This window comes from Saimiri boliviensis, chromosome 6 (genome assembly GCF_048565385.1).
Source record: "Saimiri boliviensis isolate mSaiBol1 chromosome 6, mSaiBol1.pri, whole genome shotgun sequence".
Classification (NCBI taxonomy): Eukaryota; Metazoa; Chordata; class Mammalia; order Primates; family Cebidae; genus Saimiri; species Saimiri boliviensis.
In genome coordinates this window covers 52,781,890-52,798,670 of record NC_133454.1, presented here as the reverse complement: position 1 = coordinate 52,798,670, position 16,781 = coordinate 52,781,890, and the positions used below count along the sequence as shown (strand labels likewise).

Genomic DNA, 16,781 nt, shown 5'->3' with positions numbered 1-16,781 from the left:
ACATTGTCTTGTTTCGTTTTGTGAAGAGTCTACTTTATTATATATAGGTTTTATTTGTTTCATTATTTAACAACAAATACACACACACACACACACACACAAACACATATGTCTTTTTTATTTTTTCAATTAGGAGTCAACCAGGCCAGGAGCAGTGGCTCATGCCTATAATCCTTGCACTTTGGGAACCCAAGGCAGGAAGATCACTGTGTCCAGGAGTTAGAGACCAATCTAGGCAACATACAAAGACCTTGTCTCTACAAAATATAAAAAAATTAGCCAGGCGTGGTGACACATGCCTGTGGTCCAGATACTCGAGAAGCTGAGGTGGAAGGATAGCTCAACACCAGAAGGTCAAGGATACAGTGAGACTTGATTATACCCACTGTATTCCAGCCTGGGCAACAGAACAAACCCAGTTTCAAAAAAAAGTAAAACAATACAAAGATGATGAAGAATCACCCCCACCCCCACTTCATACCACTTCCACCCATAAGAGTAATCAATATGTTAACTGCTTTATATTACACTTTCACATCTTTCTCTATGCTCACACGCACGTGTACTTACGTATGCATTTCTTTGCTTTTTTTTTTTAATGAAGTCATTTTACATACATTATTTTATATCCTGATTTCTTTTACTTGACATGAATTGTATTAAGTCAATAAATATGGATCTAATTCAAAAATAGCTGTATAATATAACACAGATGTATCTAATTAATCCAGACATTCTCTACTGAAAGTCTATGAGTATTAACACCTTTTTTTTTTGAGACAGGGTATCATTCTGTTACTCAGGCTGGAGTGCAGAGGCACAATATCAGCTCACTGCAACCTCTGCCTCCTGGGCTTAAGCAATCCTCCCACTTCAGCCTCCCATGTAGCTGGGACCACAATGCCTTGGACAGGCACTAGTGAATGTTTCTTGTGTGCACCACCATGCCCAGCTCATTTTTTGTATTTTTGGTAGAGATAGGGTTTTGCTATGTCACCCAGGCTGGTTTGAACTACTAGACTCAAGTGATCCACCTGCCTCGACCTCTAAAAGTGCTGGGATTACAGATGTGAGCCACCATACTCGACCTTGCCTTTTTATTTCAATTAACTCAAAAATAAAATCAAAGTTTGAGCCTGGCATGGATAGCTCAAACTTTATTTTCGAGTTAACTGAAATAAAAAGGCCTCCTTTGGGAGGCCAAAGCGGTTGAACTTTTTGAGTCTGGAGTTCAAGACCAGCCTGGGCACATGGTAAACCCCATCTCTACCAAAAATACAAAAAATGAGCCAAGCATAGTGGCACACACCTGTGTTTCCAGCCACTTGGGAGGCTGAGGTGGGAGGATCGCTTGAGACCAGGAGGCAGAGGCTGCAGTGAGCCAAGACGGGGCTACTACACTCCAGCCTGAGTGACAGAGTGAGACTCTGTCTCAAAAATAAATAAAAAGTTTAAAAAAAATTAAAATTTGATCAGGGACTGTTGCTTAACTCATTGACAATTACAATATAAACAGAATACCTGGTGATTCTTCATTTCTTCTTCTCTCCTTTGCTGAAGCTGCTTTAACTGCACTTGGAGTTGATTCTCCACTTGCCTCTGTTTGTCCAGGACCTCCTGGTAACGCTCTTTCAACAGGGTTCTCTCTGTCATCATTTTATCCTATTATGAACAAGACCAGAAAAGTTTATTTCCTAATTTAATCACAAGAAACATTCACTAGTGCCTGTCCAAGGTATTGTATAGAGCTCTATGATTACACTATCCAATATTGAAGCCACTAGCCATATGTGGCTATATTCATTTAAATTCATTAAAATATGATGAAATTGGCTGGGCATGGTGGTTAACACCTATAATCGAAGCACTTTGGGAGGCTGAGGTGGGCAGATTGCTTGCATTCAGAAATTAGAGACAGGCTTGGGCAACATGGCAAAACCTTGCCTCTAAAAAAATTTAAAACTTCCCAGCACTTTGGGAGGCTGAGGTGGGTGGATCACAAGGTCAAGAGATCGAGACCATCCTGGTCAACGTGGTGAAACCCCGTCTCCACTAAAATACAAAAAAAATTAGCTGGGCATGGTGGCGTGTGCCTGTAATCCCAGCTACTCAGGAGGCTGAGGCAGGAGAATTGCCTGAACTCAGAAGGCGGAGGTTGTGATGAGGCGAGATCGCGCCATTGCACTCCAGCCTGGGTAACAAGAGCGAAACTCCATCTCAAAAAAAAAAAAAAATTAAAACTTAGCTGAGTATGCCAGCCAGCACTCAACTCTAGTCCCAGCTACTTGGGAGGCTGAGGTGGGATGATCACTTGAGCCTGGGAGGCAGAGGTTACAGTAAGCTGAGATCATGCCACTGCACTTCAGCCTAGGCAACAAAGCAAGACTGTCTCAAAAAAGCATCCATGAACATGATTCCTTACTGCTTAATAATAACACTGAAAACTGATGGATCTACTCAAGAGGTCTGAAAACCTGGTATTCAGACTGAACAATTCAGCACGCTTTCATATAAAGTAGGGATTAGAAGCAAAGCTTCTAGCCTAGGCACAGTGGCTCCTGCTTATAATCCCAGCACTTTGAGGGGCCAAAGTGCAAAGACTGCTTGAGGCCAGAAGCTCATAACCAGCCTGGGCAACACAACAATACCTGGCCTCTATCAAAAAATAACAATAATAAATAAATAAATAGAAGTGCTTCTGAAAACAGTTTAGTTCTTCCACCCCCATGTCAGTAAATCAAGAAAATCAATGGTTACTTTTCAAAGGGACCATTAAATTTGAAGAGGGTGGACTTAAAACACATTTGGGGGCCGGGCACGGTGGCTCAAGCCTGTAATCCCAGCACTTTGGGAGGCCGAGGCGGGTGGATCAAGAGGTCAAGAGATCGAGACCATCCTGGTCAACATGGTGAAACACCGTCTCTACTAAAAATACAGAACATTAGCTGGGCATGGTGGCGTGTGCCTGTAATCCCAGCTACTCAGGAGGCTGAGGCAGGAGAATTGCCTGAACCCAGGAGGCGGAGGTTGCGGTGAGCCGAGATCGCGCCATTGCACTCCAGCCTGGGCAACAAGAGCGAAACTCCGTCTCAAAAAAAAAAAAAAAAAAAACACATTTGGTATGAAGTAGCCTGTGTAATATTTAAACTGAGAGGTGTAAACTGAATTTTTTCATTAAATAATAACCATTTAAAAAATTTTTAGAAATGAATGGGGGAAACATCATATTATAATAATTTTTATAAAAGGCTCTCAAGGCTGGGCGAGGTGGCTGATGCCTGTAATCCCACCACTTTGAGAAGCCAAGGCGGGCAGATCACTTGAGGTCAGGAGTTCAAGACCAGCCTGGCCAACGTGGTGAAATTCCCATCTCTACTAAAAATACAAAAATTAGGCCGGGCGCGGTGGCTCAAGCCTGTAATCACAGCACTTTGGGAGGCCGAGGCAGGTGGATCACGAGGTCAAGAGATCGAGACCATCCTGGTCAACATGGTGAAACCCTGTCTCTACTAAAAATACAAAAAATAGCTGGGCATGGTGGCGCATGCCTGTAATCCCAGCTACTTGGGAGGCTGAGGCAGGAGAATTGCCTGAACCCAGGAGGCGGAGGTTGTGGTGAGCCGAGATTGCACCATTGCACTCCAGCCTGGGTAACAAGAGCGAAACTCCGTCTCAAAAAAAAAAAAAAGAAAAAATACAAAAATTAGCTGGGAGGCTGAGGCAGGAGAATGGCTTGAACCTGGGAGGCAGAGGTTGCAGTGAGTGAAGTGCACACCATTGCACTCCAACCTGGGTGACAGAGCAAGACTCAGTCTCAAAATAAATAAATAAAATAAAATAAAAAATAAAAAAAAGGCTCTCAAGATAGAACTTTGGCTTTGGCATAAGCTAATCTTTAGTTCATGTACTGAAATGTGACTAAGCCGTCCCAAATAGCTGACTCCTCAGCATCATGCCTTTCTAGCAATTCTGAACCTGGATTCTACAGGTGAACCTCAGGGAATCTTTGAACTCTCTGCAACTAGTGTATGTTATATTCTTTTGAGACGAGAATTCAGTTTCCAAAAGATTCTGAAAGAGGATCTTAACCAAAGAAAAGTTGAAACCAGCAGATTATTCTTTTTTTGAGACATAGTCTCACTCTGTTGCCCAGGCTAGAATGCGGGGGCACAATCTCGGCTTACTGCAACCTCTGTCTCCCGGGTTCAAGCAGTTCTTGTGCCTCAGCCTCCCAAGTAGCTGGGATTAAAGGCATGCACCAACACGCTCAGTTAATTTTTGTATTTTTAGTAAACAAGGGGTTTTGCCATGTTGGCCAAGCCTGTCTCAAACTCCTGGCCTCAAGCAATCCACCCATAGTGCTGGATGGAAATGGGAAGAGCAACAGTAACTCCAAAGTGTCAGAAAATAGTTAACATTCAAAAAACTTGTTTTCACACGGACCAAAAGATGTGCCATATAAATATACAAAGCCTCTTGTCATCAACAGCCGTGACCACTTTAGAATGAACCAGTTCATTGCATGCTGAAGCGACATTGTTGGTCAAGAAACCAGTTTCTGGCATAGCGCTATTTGTAGTTACTTTTGCTTTCTCTGAGAGACTGCAGATAAGATGTAAACATTAACACCTCGTGAATACAATTTAACTTCCATTTAGATATAGCTTTACTTAGCATGACTGTAGATAAGGATAGCAGCAAACAATCATTGGAGCTTAATGAACATTTTTAAAAATAAGTACCAAGGCCTCCCCTCTACTTGTGAGTTTTGAAATTGTTGTTTTTTTTTTTATTTTCAGGGATACCATTTAATTTAATTATATGATTTGTCTGCACTCAGTTTATTCCTTACTCAAATCTCAGCCCTATGTTGTTCTTTGTTGTTGTCAGAACCTGGTGAGTTGTTTTGAACAGAACTGTTTTTTCCCCTTCCTGTAAGACGATGTGACTGCACAAGAGCACTGCAGTGTTTTTCATAATAAACTTGAGAACTAAGAACTGAAAAAAAAAAAAAAAAAAAAAAAATCCTCCCATAGTGCTGCGATTACAGGTGTCAACCACTGCACCCAACTCTTTTTTTTTTTTTTTTTTTTTTGAGACAGAGTTTCGCTATGTCTCCCAGGCTGGAGTGCAGTGGTGTGATCTCAGCTCACTGCGATCTCTGCCTCCTGGGTTCAAGCGATCTTGGCTCACTGCAATCTCTGCCACCTGGGTTCAACTGATTCTCCCACCTCAGCCTCCCAAGTAGCTGAGATTACAGGCACACGACATCATGTCCAGCTAATTTTTTTTGTATTTTTAGTAGAGACAGGGTTTTACCATGTTGCCCAGGCTAGTCTCAAACTCTTGACCTTAAGTGATCCACCCAACTCGGACTCCCGAAGTGCTAGGATTACAGGGATGAGCCACCACACATTGCCTTTTTTTTTTTTTTTTTTAACCGCAGCTCTTTCCTTTTACTTCCTTTTCTAAAATATATTTTTCAAAATTATTATTATTATTATTATTAGAGAGATGAGGTCAAACTATGTTGCCCAGGCTGGTCTTGAACTCCTAGACTCAAGCAATCCACCCACCTCAGCCTCTCAAAGTGCTGGGATTACAGGCATAAGCCACTGCACCCCACCTATGATGCATGTTTAGGACACAGGATCAGGGGAAAAACTAGTATCATGGAAAAAAGTCATAAGGTACATACTATTACAACACACAAGGAGATAACTTAAAGGTATGCTTGAACCAATTTGTCTATCTTAATGAACCGAAGGGTTTATACACTGTTACTTTGCTTCAACAGTGGCTAGCTGGTTCCTAGGACTAGGAGTAACAATTTCAAACGTAGGTAGTGGGCAATGGTCATAAATATATGAAAAGGGTAGAAAACAGGAGTCAGGTTTCTTGTACTGCCACCAAGCTTAACAACCTGCTTAGTTTCACTGCCTTTTTGTTCTGTTTTGTTTCTGGAGACAGAGTCTCGTTCTGTCACCCAGCCTGGGCTCACTGCAACCTCTGCCTCCCAGGTTCAAGCAATTCTCTGGAGCAGCTTCCAGAGTAGCTGGGATTACAGGTAACAGCCACTATGTCCGGCTAATTTTTGTTTTTTTAGTAGAAAGGGGGTTTCACCATGTTGGCCAGGCTGGTCTTGAACTCCTGACCTCAGGTGATATGCCTGCCTTGGTCTCCTAAAGTGTTGGGATTACAGGCGTGAGCCACCGCACCCGGCTTCACTTCCTTTTTAAAAGCATATGGACCTCACTACCACTCATAAATAGAGCCAAACAAAACACAACCTTGGGCCTCTTTTGGCTCAGTAACTGGCTGGGTTTCCTTTCATTCCTGCTAATTGTAACTTGACTGTTACAATTAAGTCCCAAGTTGCTACTCTCTATTTTAAAATTTTTATTGGCTTCATCTGGTTAATATCCACCAATAACTTTTTTCCGTCTGCCCTTCAATTTCTTCAATCTGTAGCAAATATCCACTCTATCTGGCTGCTACAAGCACTTTCTCTTTTTAATACCCTCTTCATAAATTAACGTATCTTTTTTTTTTTTTTTTTTTTTGAGACGGAGTTTCGCTCTTGTTAGCCAGGCTGGAGTGCAATGGCGCGATCTCGGCTCACCGCAACCTCCGCCTCCTGGGTTTAGGCAATTCTCCTGCCTCAGCCTCCTGAGTAGCTGGGATTACAGGCACGCGCCACCATGCCCAGCTAATTTTTTGTATTTTTAGTAGAGACGGGGTTTCACCATGTTGACCAGGTTGGTCTCGATCTCTCGACCTTGTGATCCACCCGCCTCGGCCTCCCAAAGTGCTGGGATTACAGGCTTGAGCCACCGCGCCCGGCAAATTAACCTATCTTACCCTAAAGACCTCTTCCTAAGGTGCCTTTCCCAGCATTACTTTCCCTTTAAAAAATGTACATTTAGATATCGATATATTTAAAGGTGGAAGTTTTAGCCACAAAAAGCCTGGGATGGATCAAAGGGAACATTTTAACAAAGATAGGTGTGATGCTCTCTACTCATGCTTCAAAAACCAACTATCTGGGGATAAAATTAGAAAGACAAATAATACATGGAAAAAAGACTGGATGGAGTTTGACTAAAAGCTTAACAGTATGACAGAGTTGCCAAAATAAGTCAATATAAGCTTAAGAAATACTGCCTAGAATGAGAGATACCAAGAGACCCACTGTATTGTAAAGTAATTATACTACCTCTATACTATTACATATGGTTCTCAAGATCGCTTTTTAAAACAAATTATTGATAAAATGGAACATGTCTAGGTGAAAGTAACCAGAATGATAATACAGAAATGGAAAATAGTATCAAAAAGAATATTAAAAACATCTGGGGATGTTTCACCTGGAAAGGTTTGAACTTGGGGAATAAGAGAATAAGGGGAAGAGGCATAAAAAAACTTTAAATATACACAAGGCTAACAAGGAAAAAAGGAACTGGATTTATTCCATAAAGCTCAAGAGAAAGCTATAATCAGAACTTTTTTTGAGACTGAGTCTTGCTCTGTTGCTAGGCTGGAGCGCAGTGGCACGAACTCAGCTCACTGCAACCTCCATCTCCAGGGTTCAAGTGATTCTCCTGCCTCAGTCTCCTGAGTAGCTGAGACTATCAGTGTGCACCACCATGAGAAGCTAATTTTTGTATTTTTAGTAGAGACGAGGTTTCACCACGTTGGCCAGGATGGTCTCGATCTCTTGACCTCAAGAGATCTACCCACCTCGGCCTCCCAAAGTACTGGGATTACAGACGTGAGCTACTGTGCCCAGTCAGAACTTTTTTTTTTTTTTTGACATGAAGTCTCATTCTCTTGCCCAGGCTAGAGTGCAGTGGCTCAATCTCAGCTCACTGCTACCTCGGCCTCCCGGGTTCAAGCAATTCTCCTGCCTCAGCCTCCCAAGTATCTGTGATTATAGGCATGCACCACCACCCTTAGCTAATTTTTTTGTTGTTGTTCATTTGTTTGTTTTTTGAGACAGAGTCTAGCTCTATCACGCAGGCTGGAGTGCAGTGGTACAATCTTGGCTCACTGCAATCTCTGCCTCCCAGGTTCAAGCTATTCTCGTGCCTCAGCCTCTTGAGTAGTTGGGATTACGGGCAAGCACCATCACGCCAGGCTATTTTTTTGGATTTTTAGTAGAGACAGAGTTTCGCCATGTTGCCAAGGCTGGTCTCAAACTCTGAGCTTAGGCAATGCGCCTGCCTCCACCTCCCAAAGTGCTAGGATTACAGGTGTGAGACACCGCGCCTGGCCTAAATTTTTGTATTTTTAGTAGAAACAGGTATTCACCATGTTGGTCAGGCTGGTCTGGAACTCCTGACCTCAGGTGATCCACCAGCCTTGGCCTCCCTAAGTGTTGGGATTGTAATCCCAACATGCCTGGCCTTTTCTTTAATTTTTGTTTCAGACAGTCTCACTGTCACCCAGGCTACAGTACAATCACACAATCACAGCTCACACAGCCTCCTCCTCCTGAGCTCAGGTGATCCTCCCACCTCAGCCTCTTGAGTAGCTAACACTATAGGCATGTACCATCACACCTAGCTAATTTCTGTAACTTTTTTAGTAGAGACGGGGTTTTTCACCATGTTGGTCAAGGTCGTCTCGAACTCCTGACCTTGTGATCCACCTGCCTTGGCCTCCCAAAGTGCTGGGGATTACAAGGTGTGAGAAACCGCACCTGGCCAGAGCTACCTTTTTTTTTTTTTTTTAAATGTAACTGGTTGCTTTGTGAGGTAGTAAGCTTCCCATGTCTGCAAGTTACCAGGGAAAAGTTAACTGATAATCTGTCAGGAATTTTATGAAGGGGACTCCTGCACCTTTTCTAACTGAGGTGATATTGCCTCTAGATCCTCCGAATGGTTTCATGTAACAACAATGACAGTTTAAATACTTACCAAATTCTTTTCAATATCTTGATCTGTGTTTACCTCTGAATCGGCCGTCTTAAAATCAGTCTATAAAGGAAAAAACAGTTTTATTTAGAACTGTTCAGAGATACTTTAAAACAGGCAGAACCACTAACTCCTAGAATTCTGCCAGAGGTAACTAACTTTTTGCTGTTTTCCCTTACCAGCTCCCAAGCAAGCTAAGCAATGTAGTTCTGGCAAAGGGACACCAACATCTATACTGCATTAATCATTGGTTCCACAAAAGAACCTGAACAAGACCCAACGATTGAGAGAAAGCCTCAAGTCTGAGATGAGAAGTCTGCCCTCTACAGTCTGTTGTGCCCATGCTTTCTCCTCCAACAAAGCCACCTATCACTAGACGGCAGGATACACTGTACTTCTTAAAATGTGACTCAGAGAATTAACAAGGATTCTTCCTGCAAGGACAAAGGTGATAAATATGAATGCTATTATCCTGCATTCATCTGTTACTCAGTGAAAGAGACTATACGGAGGCCATAAAATTCCTACTTGCCGTAAGATTAGACAGGGGCTACTGACTTTCTTATTTACTGAAGATCAGAATGAAGTCATTGCATGGCACTGTAAGAAAGCAGTATGATGGTTGCTAGCAAAAAAAAAAAAAAAAAAAAAAAAAAAGACAGCAAATTCGCCACCAAATATGAAGAACTACCTCCTACCCTGAACCCTTCCCCGCCAATTCCATTTTAGTAGCAGAAACTCGACACATGACCTGTACAGCAATGTTCTGAGAAAGCTTCAGGGAAGAGCTATCTTGATCATCGTCCTGATCCACTCGGACTCCTTCAACCCCATTTGCTGGAGGCATTACAGGTCGGAAATCCAAGCCCGTGTCCCTGCTGCCTTCCTTTAGGATGGAGGCTTGTGGGGATTTCTCTTCAGAGCAATTCCCGGAGGCAAGCTGCTTTGTATGGCACCCTGCCTTAAGAGACCGAGCAACTGGATGGAGGCTCTCCCGGAGGCTTGTATCCCCTCCTTCCTCTCCTGCTATGCTGGCCACGTCCTTCAAATCAGACTGAGACCCACTGCCAGAAAGACAAAGGGCTGTGGCTACCAAGTTTTCTCCTAAAACCGCCTGGTGCGCTGCAGAAGTGTCACCTGCTGATGAACCAGGATTCGGCTCCGAGTGCTCCAAGTGGACATTTCTGTTATTCTCCTTGGTTACCGTTTGGCTACTTACACTTGATAGAGGCGAGTTCTTCTGCTTCTGTGCAGAGTCTCTGGTGCTAGCAAACAGATAAGATAATAAGAAAAGTATAGTGTAATACTTTCAATGTAACTACTAGAAGAACAAAACTAGACTATATAAACACTCCCCATTATCATAATGAAGAACTTACTTTAAACCCAGTGATGTCCATGCCATGTGCAGGTAGTATAACTTAGTGGTTAAGACCTAGTTTTGTATTTTTTTTTTTTTTTAGAGAAGATCTCACTCTGTCATCCAAGCTGGAGCACAGTGGCGCAATCAAGACTCACTGCAGTCTCAACCTCCTCAGCTCATGGGATCTTCCCACCTGAGCCTCCCAAGTAGCTAGGACTACAGGCACATGCCACCACACCCAGATAATTTTTTGTATTTTTTGCAGGATTTTGCCATGTTGCCCATGCTGGTCTCGAACTCCTGGGTTCAAGGGATCCATCCGCCCACCTCAGCCTCCCAAAGTGTTGGAATTACAGGCGTGAGCCACCACAGCCAGCCAAAAACCTGGGTTCTAAAGACAGTCTACAGTAAATCGCCAAACATAAATGACTCTGAAGATCCAAATAATTTTTGAGAGTCAATTTGATTAACTTTTGGGGATACAGATGAAACTACCTAATGCTAGTTAGAATATTTAATTTAGTTACATGCACTAATTTTTTTTTTTTTTTTTGAGATGGAGTCTTACTCCCATTGCGCTGGCGGGAGTGCAGTGGCGCGATCTCGGCTCACCGCAACCTCCACTTCCTGGGTTTAAGCCATTCTCCTTCCTCAGCCTCCCAAGTAGCTGGGATTAGAGGCGTGCACTACCATGCCTGGCTAAGTTTTGTATTTTCAGTAGAGACGGGGTTTCACTATGTTGGCCAGACTGGTCTCAAACTCCTGACCTCAGGTGATCCTCCCAAAGTGCTAGGATTACAGGTGTGAGCCACCACAGCCAGCCTACATGTACTAATTTAGTTATACATATTATTATAATAAAATATGAACTTAGAAATATTGTTTTTATTCCTCTCACCTTTCACAACAATAATTTTCATTCAAACTCATTATACAGATCTTTGACCAGAACCACTTTTTTTCTTCAACAGTTTTCCAGAGTAGAGCTGTCTTGAAACACTTTAAGTTGTTTCAAGTACAGACAATTTTGAATCCAAAATTGAAGCTGTCAATAGATATTTTATCCCAGACAGTAAGTATGCATATGCTTAACATTAGGATGTTCTGTCATTTGTCACAGCCTTTCAAGGTACTGCTTTATTTATTTATTTTATTGAGACAGGGTTTCACTTTGTCACCCAGGGTGAAGAGTAGTATTGCTTTTTTTTTTTTTTCCAGACAGTCTCCTGCTTAGTCGCCCAGGCTGGAGTGCAGCGGCACAATCTCGGCTCACTGCAACCTCTGCCTCCCAGGCTCAAGTCATTCTCCTGTCTCAACCTCCCAAGTAGCTGGGATTATAGGCACCCACCACCAAGTCTGGCTAATTTTTGTATTTTTAGTAGAGATGGGGTTTTACCATGTTAGCCAGGCTGGTCTTGAACTCCTGACCTCAGGTGATCCACTCGCTTCAGCCTCCCAAAGTGCTGGGATTACAGGCATGAACCACCGCACCCAGTCGAGGTATTGCTTTTTAAAGAGGTCTTTAAAACATATTTACAGTGACATCCAGCATTCACGTTGTACATCTTTCACCCAGGAATTAAACACAGGAATTAAGTCTATGTTTAATTTCTTTGACCCCACCCTCTTTTTTTAAACTAATTCTATAACTGACACTCTTAAGCATACCCACCAGCACTGACTAAGGATTCAGGTTGAGGCATCTTTCTTTCCTCAATAGTACTTGTTCAAAATAAAACAACTGAAAGAATACCTCGGCCAGCAGCAATGGCTCATGCCTGTAATCCCAACACTTTGGGAGGTGAAGGCAGGAGGATCATTTGAGGTCAGGAGTTCAAGACTAGCCTGGGAAACACAGCAAGACCCCGTCTCTACAAAAAATTTAAAAATTAGCTGAGAGTAGTGGCCGGTGCCTATAGCTCCAGTTACTTGGGAGGCTGAAGTGAGGGGACTGCTTACGCCCAGGTGGTGGAGGCTGTAGTAAGCCATGATGGCACCACTGCACTTCAGCCTGGGTGATAGAGGGAGACTCTGACTCAATAATACAAACACTTGAACCACCATAAACACTCAAAGCTGATTCCTTCTTGCTGGGAGTTAACTGTGAGGGGGTGCTTAATTAAAAATTCAGGGATATACAGTATCTGAGTTTGAATCCTGACACCCACCTCCCCCCCAACCCCATTTACAAGCTGTTTGACTCTGGGCAAGTTACTTCATTTGTAAAACTGCTGTGACGATTATGTAAGAGAATGTACATAAAGTACTCAGTACAGTGCCTGGCACATAGTAAACATTCAATAAACCTTAGCTGCCATTATTATTACTAGTGCATGTAGCTGATTTTATCCAAACTCTGACTCCAACATAGCTTGGAAACCTTGGGCAAATTACTAACCTCTCTGTGTCTCAGTTTCCTCACCTATAAATGGGAATAATATTATCACCTACCTCCTGGGACTGTTGTGAAGATTAAATGTGTTAACACATAGAGAGATGTAGTTAAGTGTTAGCTGTAGTTAAGTATTAGATGTCCCAGGTACTCTAGAAAAGAGCTGAGGGAGCCAGGTGCAGTGGCTCACCCCTGTAATCACAGCACTTTGGGAGGCCAAGGCGGGCAGATCACTTGAGGTCAGGAGTTTGAGACCAGCCTGGTCAACATGGTGACACCCTGTCTCTACTAAAAATATAAAAATTAGCCAGGCTGCAGCCCTAAAAAAGGATGAGTTCATGTCCTTTGCAGGGACATGGATGAAGCTGTAAACCATCATTCTCAGCAAACTAACACAGGAAAAGAAAACCAAATACCGCATGTTCTCACTCATAAGTGGGAGGTGAACAATGAGAACACATGGACACAGGGAGGGGACTATCATATATTGGGGTCTGTTGGGGGTGGGGTGTTAGGGGAGGGATATAGCATTAGGAGAAATACCTAATGTAGATGATGGGTTGATGGGTGCAGCAAACCACCGTGGCATGTGTATACCTATGTAACAAACCTGCACATTCTGCACATGTATCCCAGAACTTAAACTTTTAAAAAAGGAAATATATACCAAAAAAAAAAAAAAAAAAAAAAAAAATTAGCCAAGCATGGTGGCGGGCGCCAAAATCCCAGCTAGTCAGGAGGCTGAGGTAGGAGTGTCACTTGACCCCGGGAGGCAGAGGTTGCAGTGAGCTGAGATTGCACCACTGCACTCCAGCCTGGGGGACAGAGCAAGATTCCAACTCAAACAAAAAAGAGCTGAAGGGCCGGGCGCGGTGGCTCAAGCCTGTAATCCCAGCACTTTGGGAGGCCGAGGCGGGTGGATCACAAGGTCGAGAGATCGAGACCAACCTGGTCAACATGGTGAAACCCCGTCTCTACTAAAAATACAAAAAATTAGCTGGGCATGGTGGCACGTGCCTATAATCCCAGCTACTCAGGAGGCCGAGGCAGGAGAATTGCCTGAACCCAGGAGGCGGAGGTTGCGGTGAGCCGAGATCGCGCCATTGCACTCCAGCCTGGGTAACAAGAGCGAAACTCCGTCTCAAAAAAAAAAAAAAAAAAAAAAAAAAAAAAAAAAAAAAAAAGAGCTGAAGGAAAATACACAGTTGGCCTCTTTATGTAGAACGTGGGTTCCACATACATGGATTCCACCAACCACGGACTGAAAATATTCAAAAGAATACATGTTTGAGATGATGGATATGCTAATTACCCTGATCTGATCACTATACATTACATATACATCCCTATCCACTACCATGAACATGTACAATTATTGTGTCCATTTTTAAAATATAAAAATAAATCATTTAAAAGTGAAATACATTTGAAACCATTAAAAAAATATATTCGGAAAAAAACTGGATGGTTACATCTGTAATGAACACGTACGAACATCCTTCCTTGTTATTATTCCCTAAACAATACAACCATTTATATAGCATTGACATTTTATTAGTTGTTGTAAATAACCTAGAGATTATTTAAAGTATATAGGAGGACATGTGTAGGTTATATGCAAATTTTACATGTTTTTAATTTTTTTATCTTTTTAATTGTTTTGAGAGAGGTGGGTGTGTGCCTGTCCCAGATAAAATACCACACCATTTTACGTAAGGGACTTGGGTAACTACAGATTTTGGTATTATCCTCAGTCGGGGTCCTGGAACCAATCGCTAACATATACTGTGGGATGACTATAGCTCATTTAGTTCAACATTGTACACAGCAATGTAATTATATTAGCTACTGTAAAATGCAACTTTGGGTAACTGTGTTTCCATGTGTATATATACTTAGCTATCCACGCCTATATAACATTTCTCATTTCTCATATGTAACATATAAATATATGGTTAAACAAACATACAGTCCATGTAGGAAGTGGTTGAAAATTTTTGGCATTTTTTAACAAGTTTGACCCCATATATTCTAATCTACTTATTCCCTAAACATTTAGCATGACTGCTAAGTATTGGCTGCTGTGCTGGATACCAGAAATACAAAGATAAATCAGATAGTCCTCTACCTTTAAAAAGTTAGTGTAGGGGGACAGGGCAAGAAAAAAAAAAAAAAAAAGCTAGTGCAGTGCCATCAGAGCCAAAAAGAAAGACCAGCTACACAAGACCATCTCAAAAACCCTTTACCCAAATGAATCTTCCCAGTCAGGAGTCCACACATTACCTTAGACCATCTGGGAGGCCTTCGTCTGACTTGGAAGCACATAAACTAGAAGATTCCGGAGGACTGGGGGCATTGGCCACAACACCAGCGACCTCAGACGCTGCCATTATGCTCTGTACATTCAGAAACAAATTACAGGCTACAAGTTTCCAAAGTTTAAAACAAATGTTATCTCTCCCCCCTCAGAATGTCCACACAACTGAGTTGTTCCAGTAAAGAAACACAAAAACCCGGGCTCCAGGAGAAAATACTTAAGAGTATTGAAAAGAGACATTGCATGCAAGGTCCCAGTGGGCATAATCCTCAGGAGTCACTGTATGTACGTAATTATCTAGGAGTCTATGCAAAGATCTTATTTTCACTTTTGGCAGAAATGTAGTCATTTAAATCAACAGATTATAGTTTGTGAGGATCTTCCAAGTGGTCCCATGCCTACCTTGTCTGCTATCATTTATAATAAAAGATGTACCTTTTGGCCTAGTATCAATCAGACCTCATGTTTTAAAATCACTTTATGGTTGTTATATTCAAAGCATTCTCCATTAATTTAAGTGAAGTTTTTGGAGGTGCTTGCCAGTAAGTGAACAAGTAATGCCATACTGGGCAATCCAGGGTGCATCTTTCCTGTCCCGCAGATGGGAAAGGCCTAATACCCACTAACTGAGCAAAGTACAGACTCTCCAGAGTGACTAGCGGTGCAAAAAAGAAACCTGGGTTCTCTAGCATGAAAATGACAAGCTGAAAAACATGGCAACACAAGTAAGGGAACTGGAATGGATGCCTTTTTTAAAAATCAAAGGTCATCTTTTATGCTGCAGGGCAAACTTAAGACCTTATGAGGAGAAAAGAAAATCAAAATACTTGGGAGGTGGGGGTGAATATAAGGTTAGTTTGCATTCTTGCTTTTATTTTAACAGCATCACAGGTATTCCCCCAGGAACACTGAAGAGGGCACGGGGTAGATACGGAGAAAGGGCTGTGTCAACACCTCAGTCACAGACCGCAGAACCTCTGTGCCTCAGTTTCCCTCATTATACAAAGCTCCTGGGAGAAAATGGGCCCCAAATCGCCATTACTTCTCCCTCAGGTGCAAACATGCCGTCTCCAACAGAGCCCAGGGCCCGGGGTTCTCGGCACCCGGTGAACGAAACCCCAGGACAAGGGTCACGCATGCAACTCCGGGGCTAGAGAGCCCGTGGCTCGGGGAGAAACAGCCGGCTGGAGGGTTGAGTGTGCCAAGAACTCCGCAACCCGGGCGACCACCAGCGAGGCGGCGGCGCCGGAGCCACGGGTCCTCGGACGAAAACAGGGGACAGACGGGAAGGGGACAATGGGGGGAAGCGGCGCTGGGTGGCCTCCGCCACCCTCCACAGGGGACTGCTAGGCTGGCCGCTGGCTCGGAAAAGACCCCCCTCCACCCCTTCCCCTCGGGCCCCCACCCCGCTGGCAGCCCCCCATCCCACTTCTAGGCCGGGACCCCCCGCCTCGGTTCTCACAGCACCCTCCACGCCCCCCACTCGACCCCCGCCCCCGGCCCTCGCCCCGCAGCCCCCTCCCACGCCCGCCCCGCACACACCTCCCGCGCCGCGCCCCCGAGAGAAAAGTGGGGGAGGGACGGGACGCACCTGAGCGGGCGGAGCGGGGGGAGGGGGCGGCCGAGCCACGGGGGGAGGGGTCGAGCGCCGGCCCGCGCACGGCACCTCCCACTTCCGGCGGCACGAGCGGAGGGGGCGAGGCTCCGGCCGCGAGAGGAGAGGCCGCGGTGGCGCCGCACCGCCCCCGACGGCGCCCTCTGGCGGCCAGAGCTGTCGCCGCCGGGGCACTGGGA

At 43.9% G+C, this 16,781-nt stretch overlaps 1 protein-coding gene across 4 annotated transcripts in view; it reads right to left on the bottom strand.

Moving 5' to 3' along the window:
* RNF214 (ring finger protein 214) overlaps positions 1-16,676 on the bottom strand; it is a 56,345-nt gene extending 39,669 nt beyond the window's left edge. Inside the window, exons 1-5 of one of the 4 annotated variants that reach the window (XM_039470588.2) lie at positions 16,579-16,676; positions 14,954-15,066; positions 9,667-10,180; positions 8,919-8,978; positions 1,522-1,662 (exon numbers count right to left, since the gene is read on the bottom strand). In XM_039470588.2, the coding sequence (XP_039326522.2) occupies positions 1,522-1,662; positions 8,919-8,978; positions 9,667-10,180; positions 14,954-15,060 (822 nt within the window). In that variant the 5' untranslated portion in view covers positions 15,061-15,066; positions 16,579-16,676. Of the gene's footprint in view, positions 1-1,521; positions 1,663-8,918; positions 8,979-9,666; positions 10,181-14,953; positions 15,067-16,529 lie in introns of all 4 variants that reach the window. The other 3 variants (XM_074400656.1, XM_074400655.1, XM_074400657.1) reach the window with 3 other exon arrangements.
* Positions 16,677-16,781: the final 105 nt, after the last annotated feature.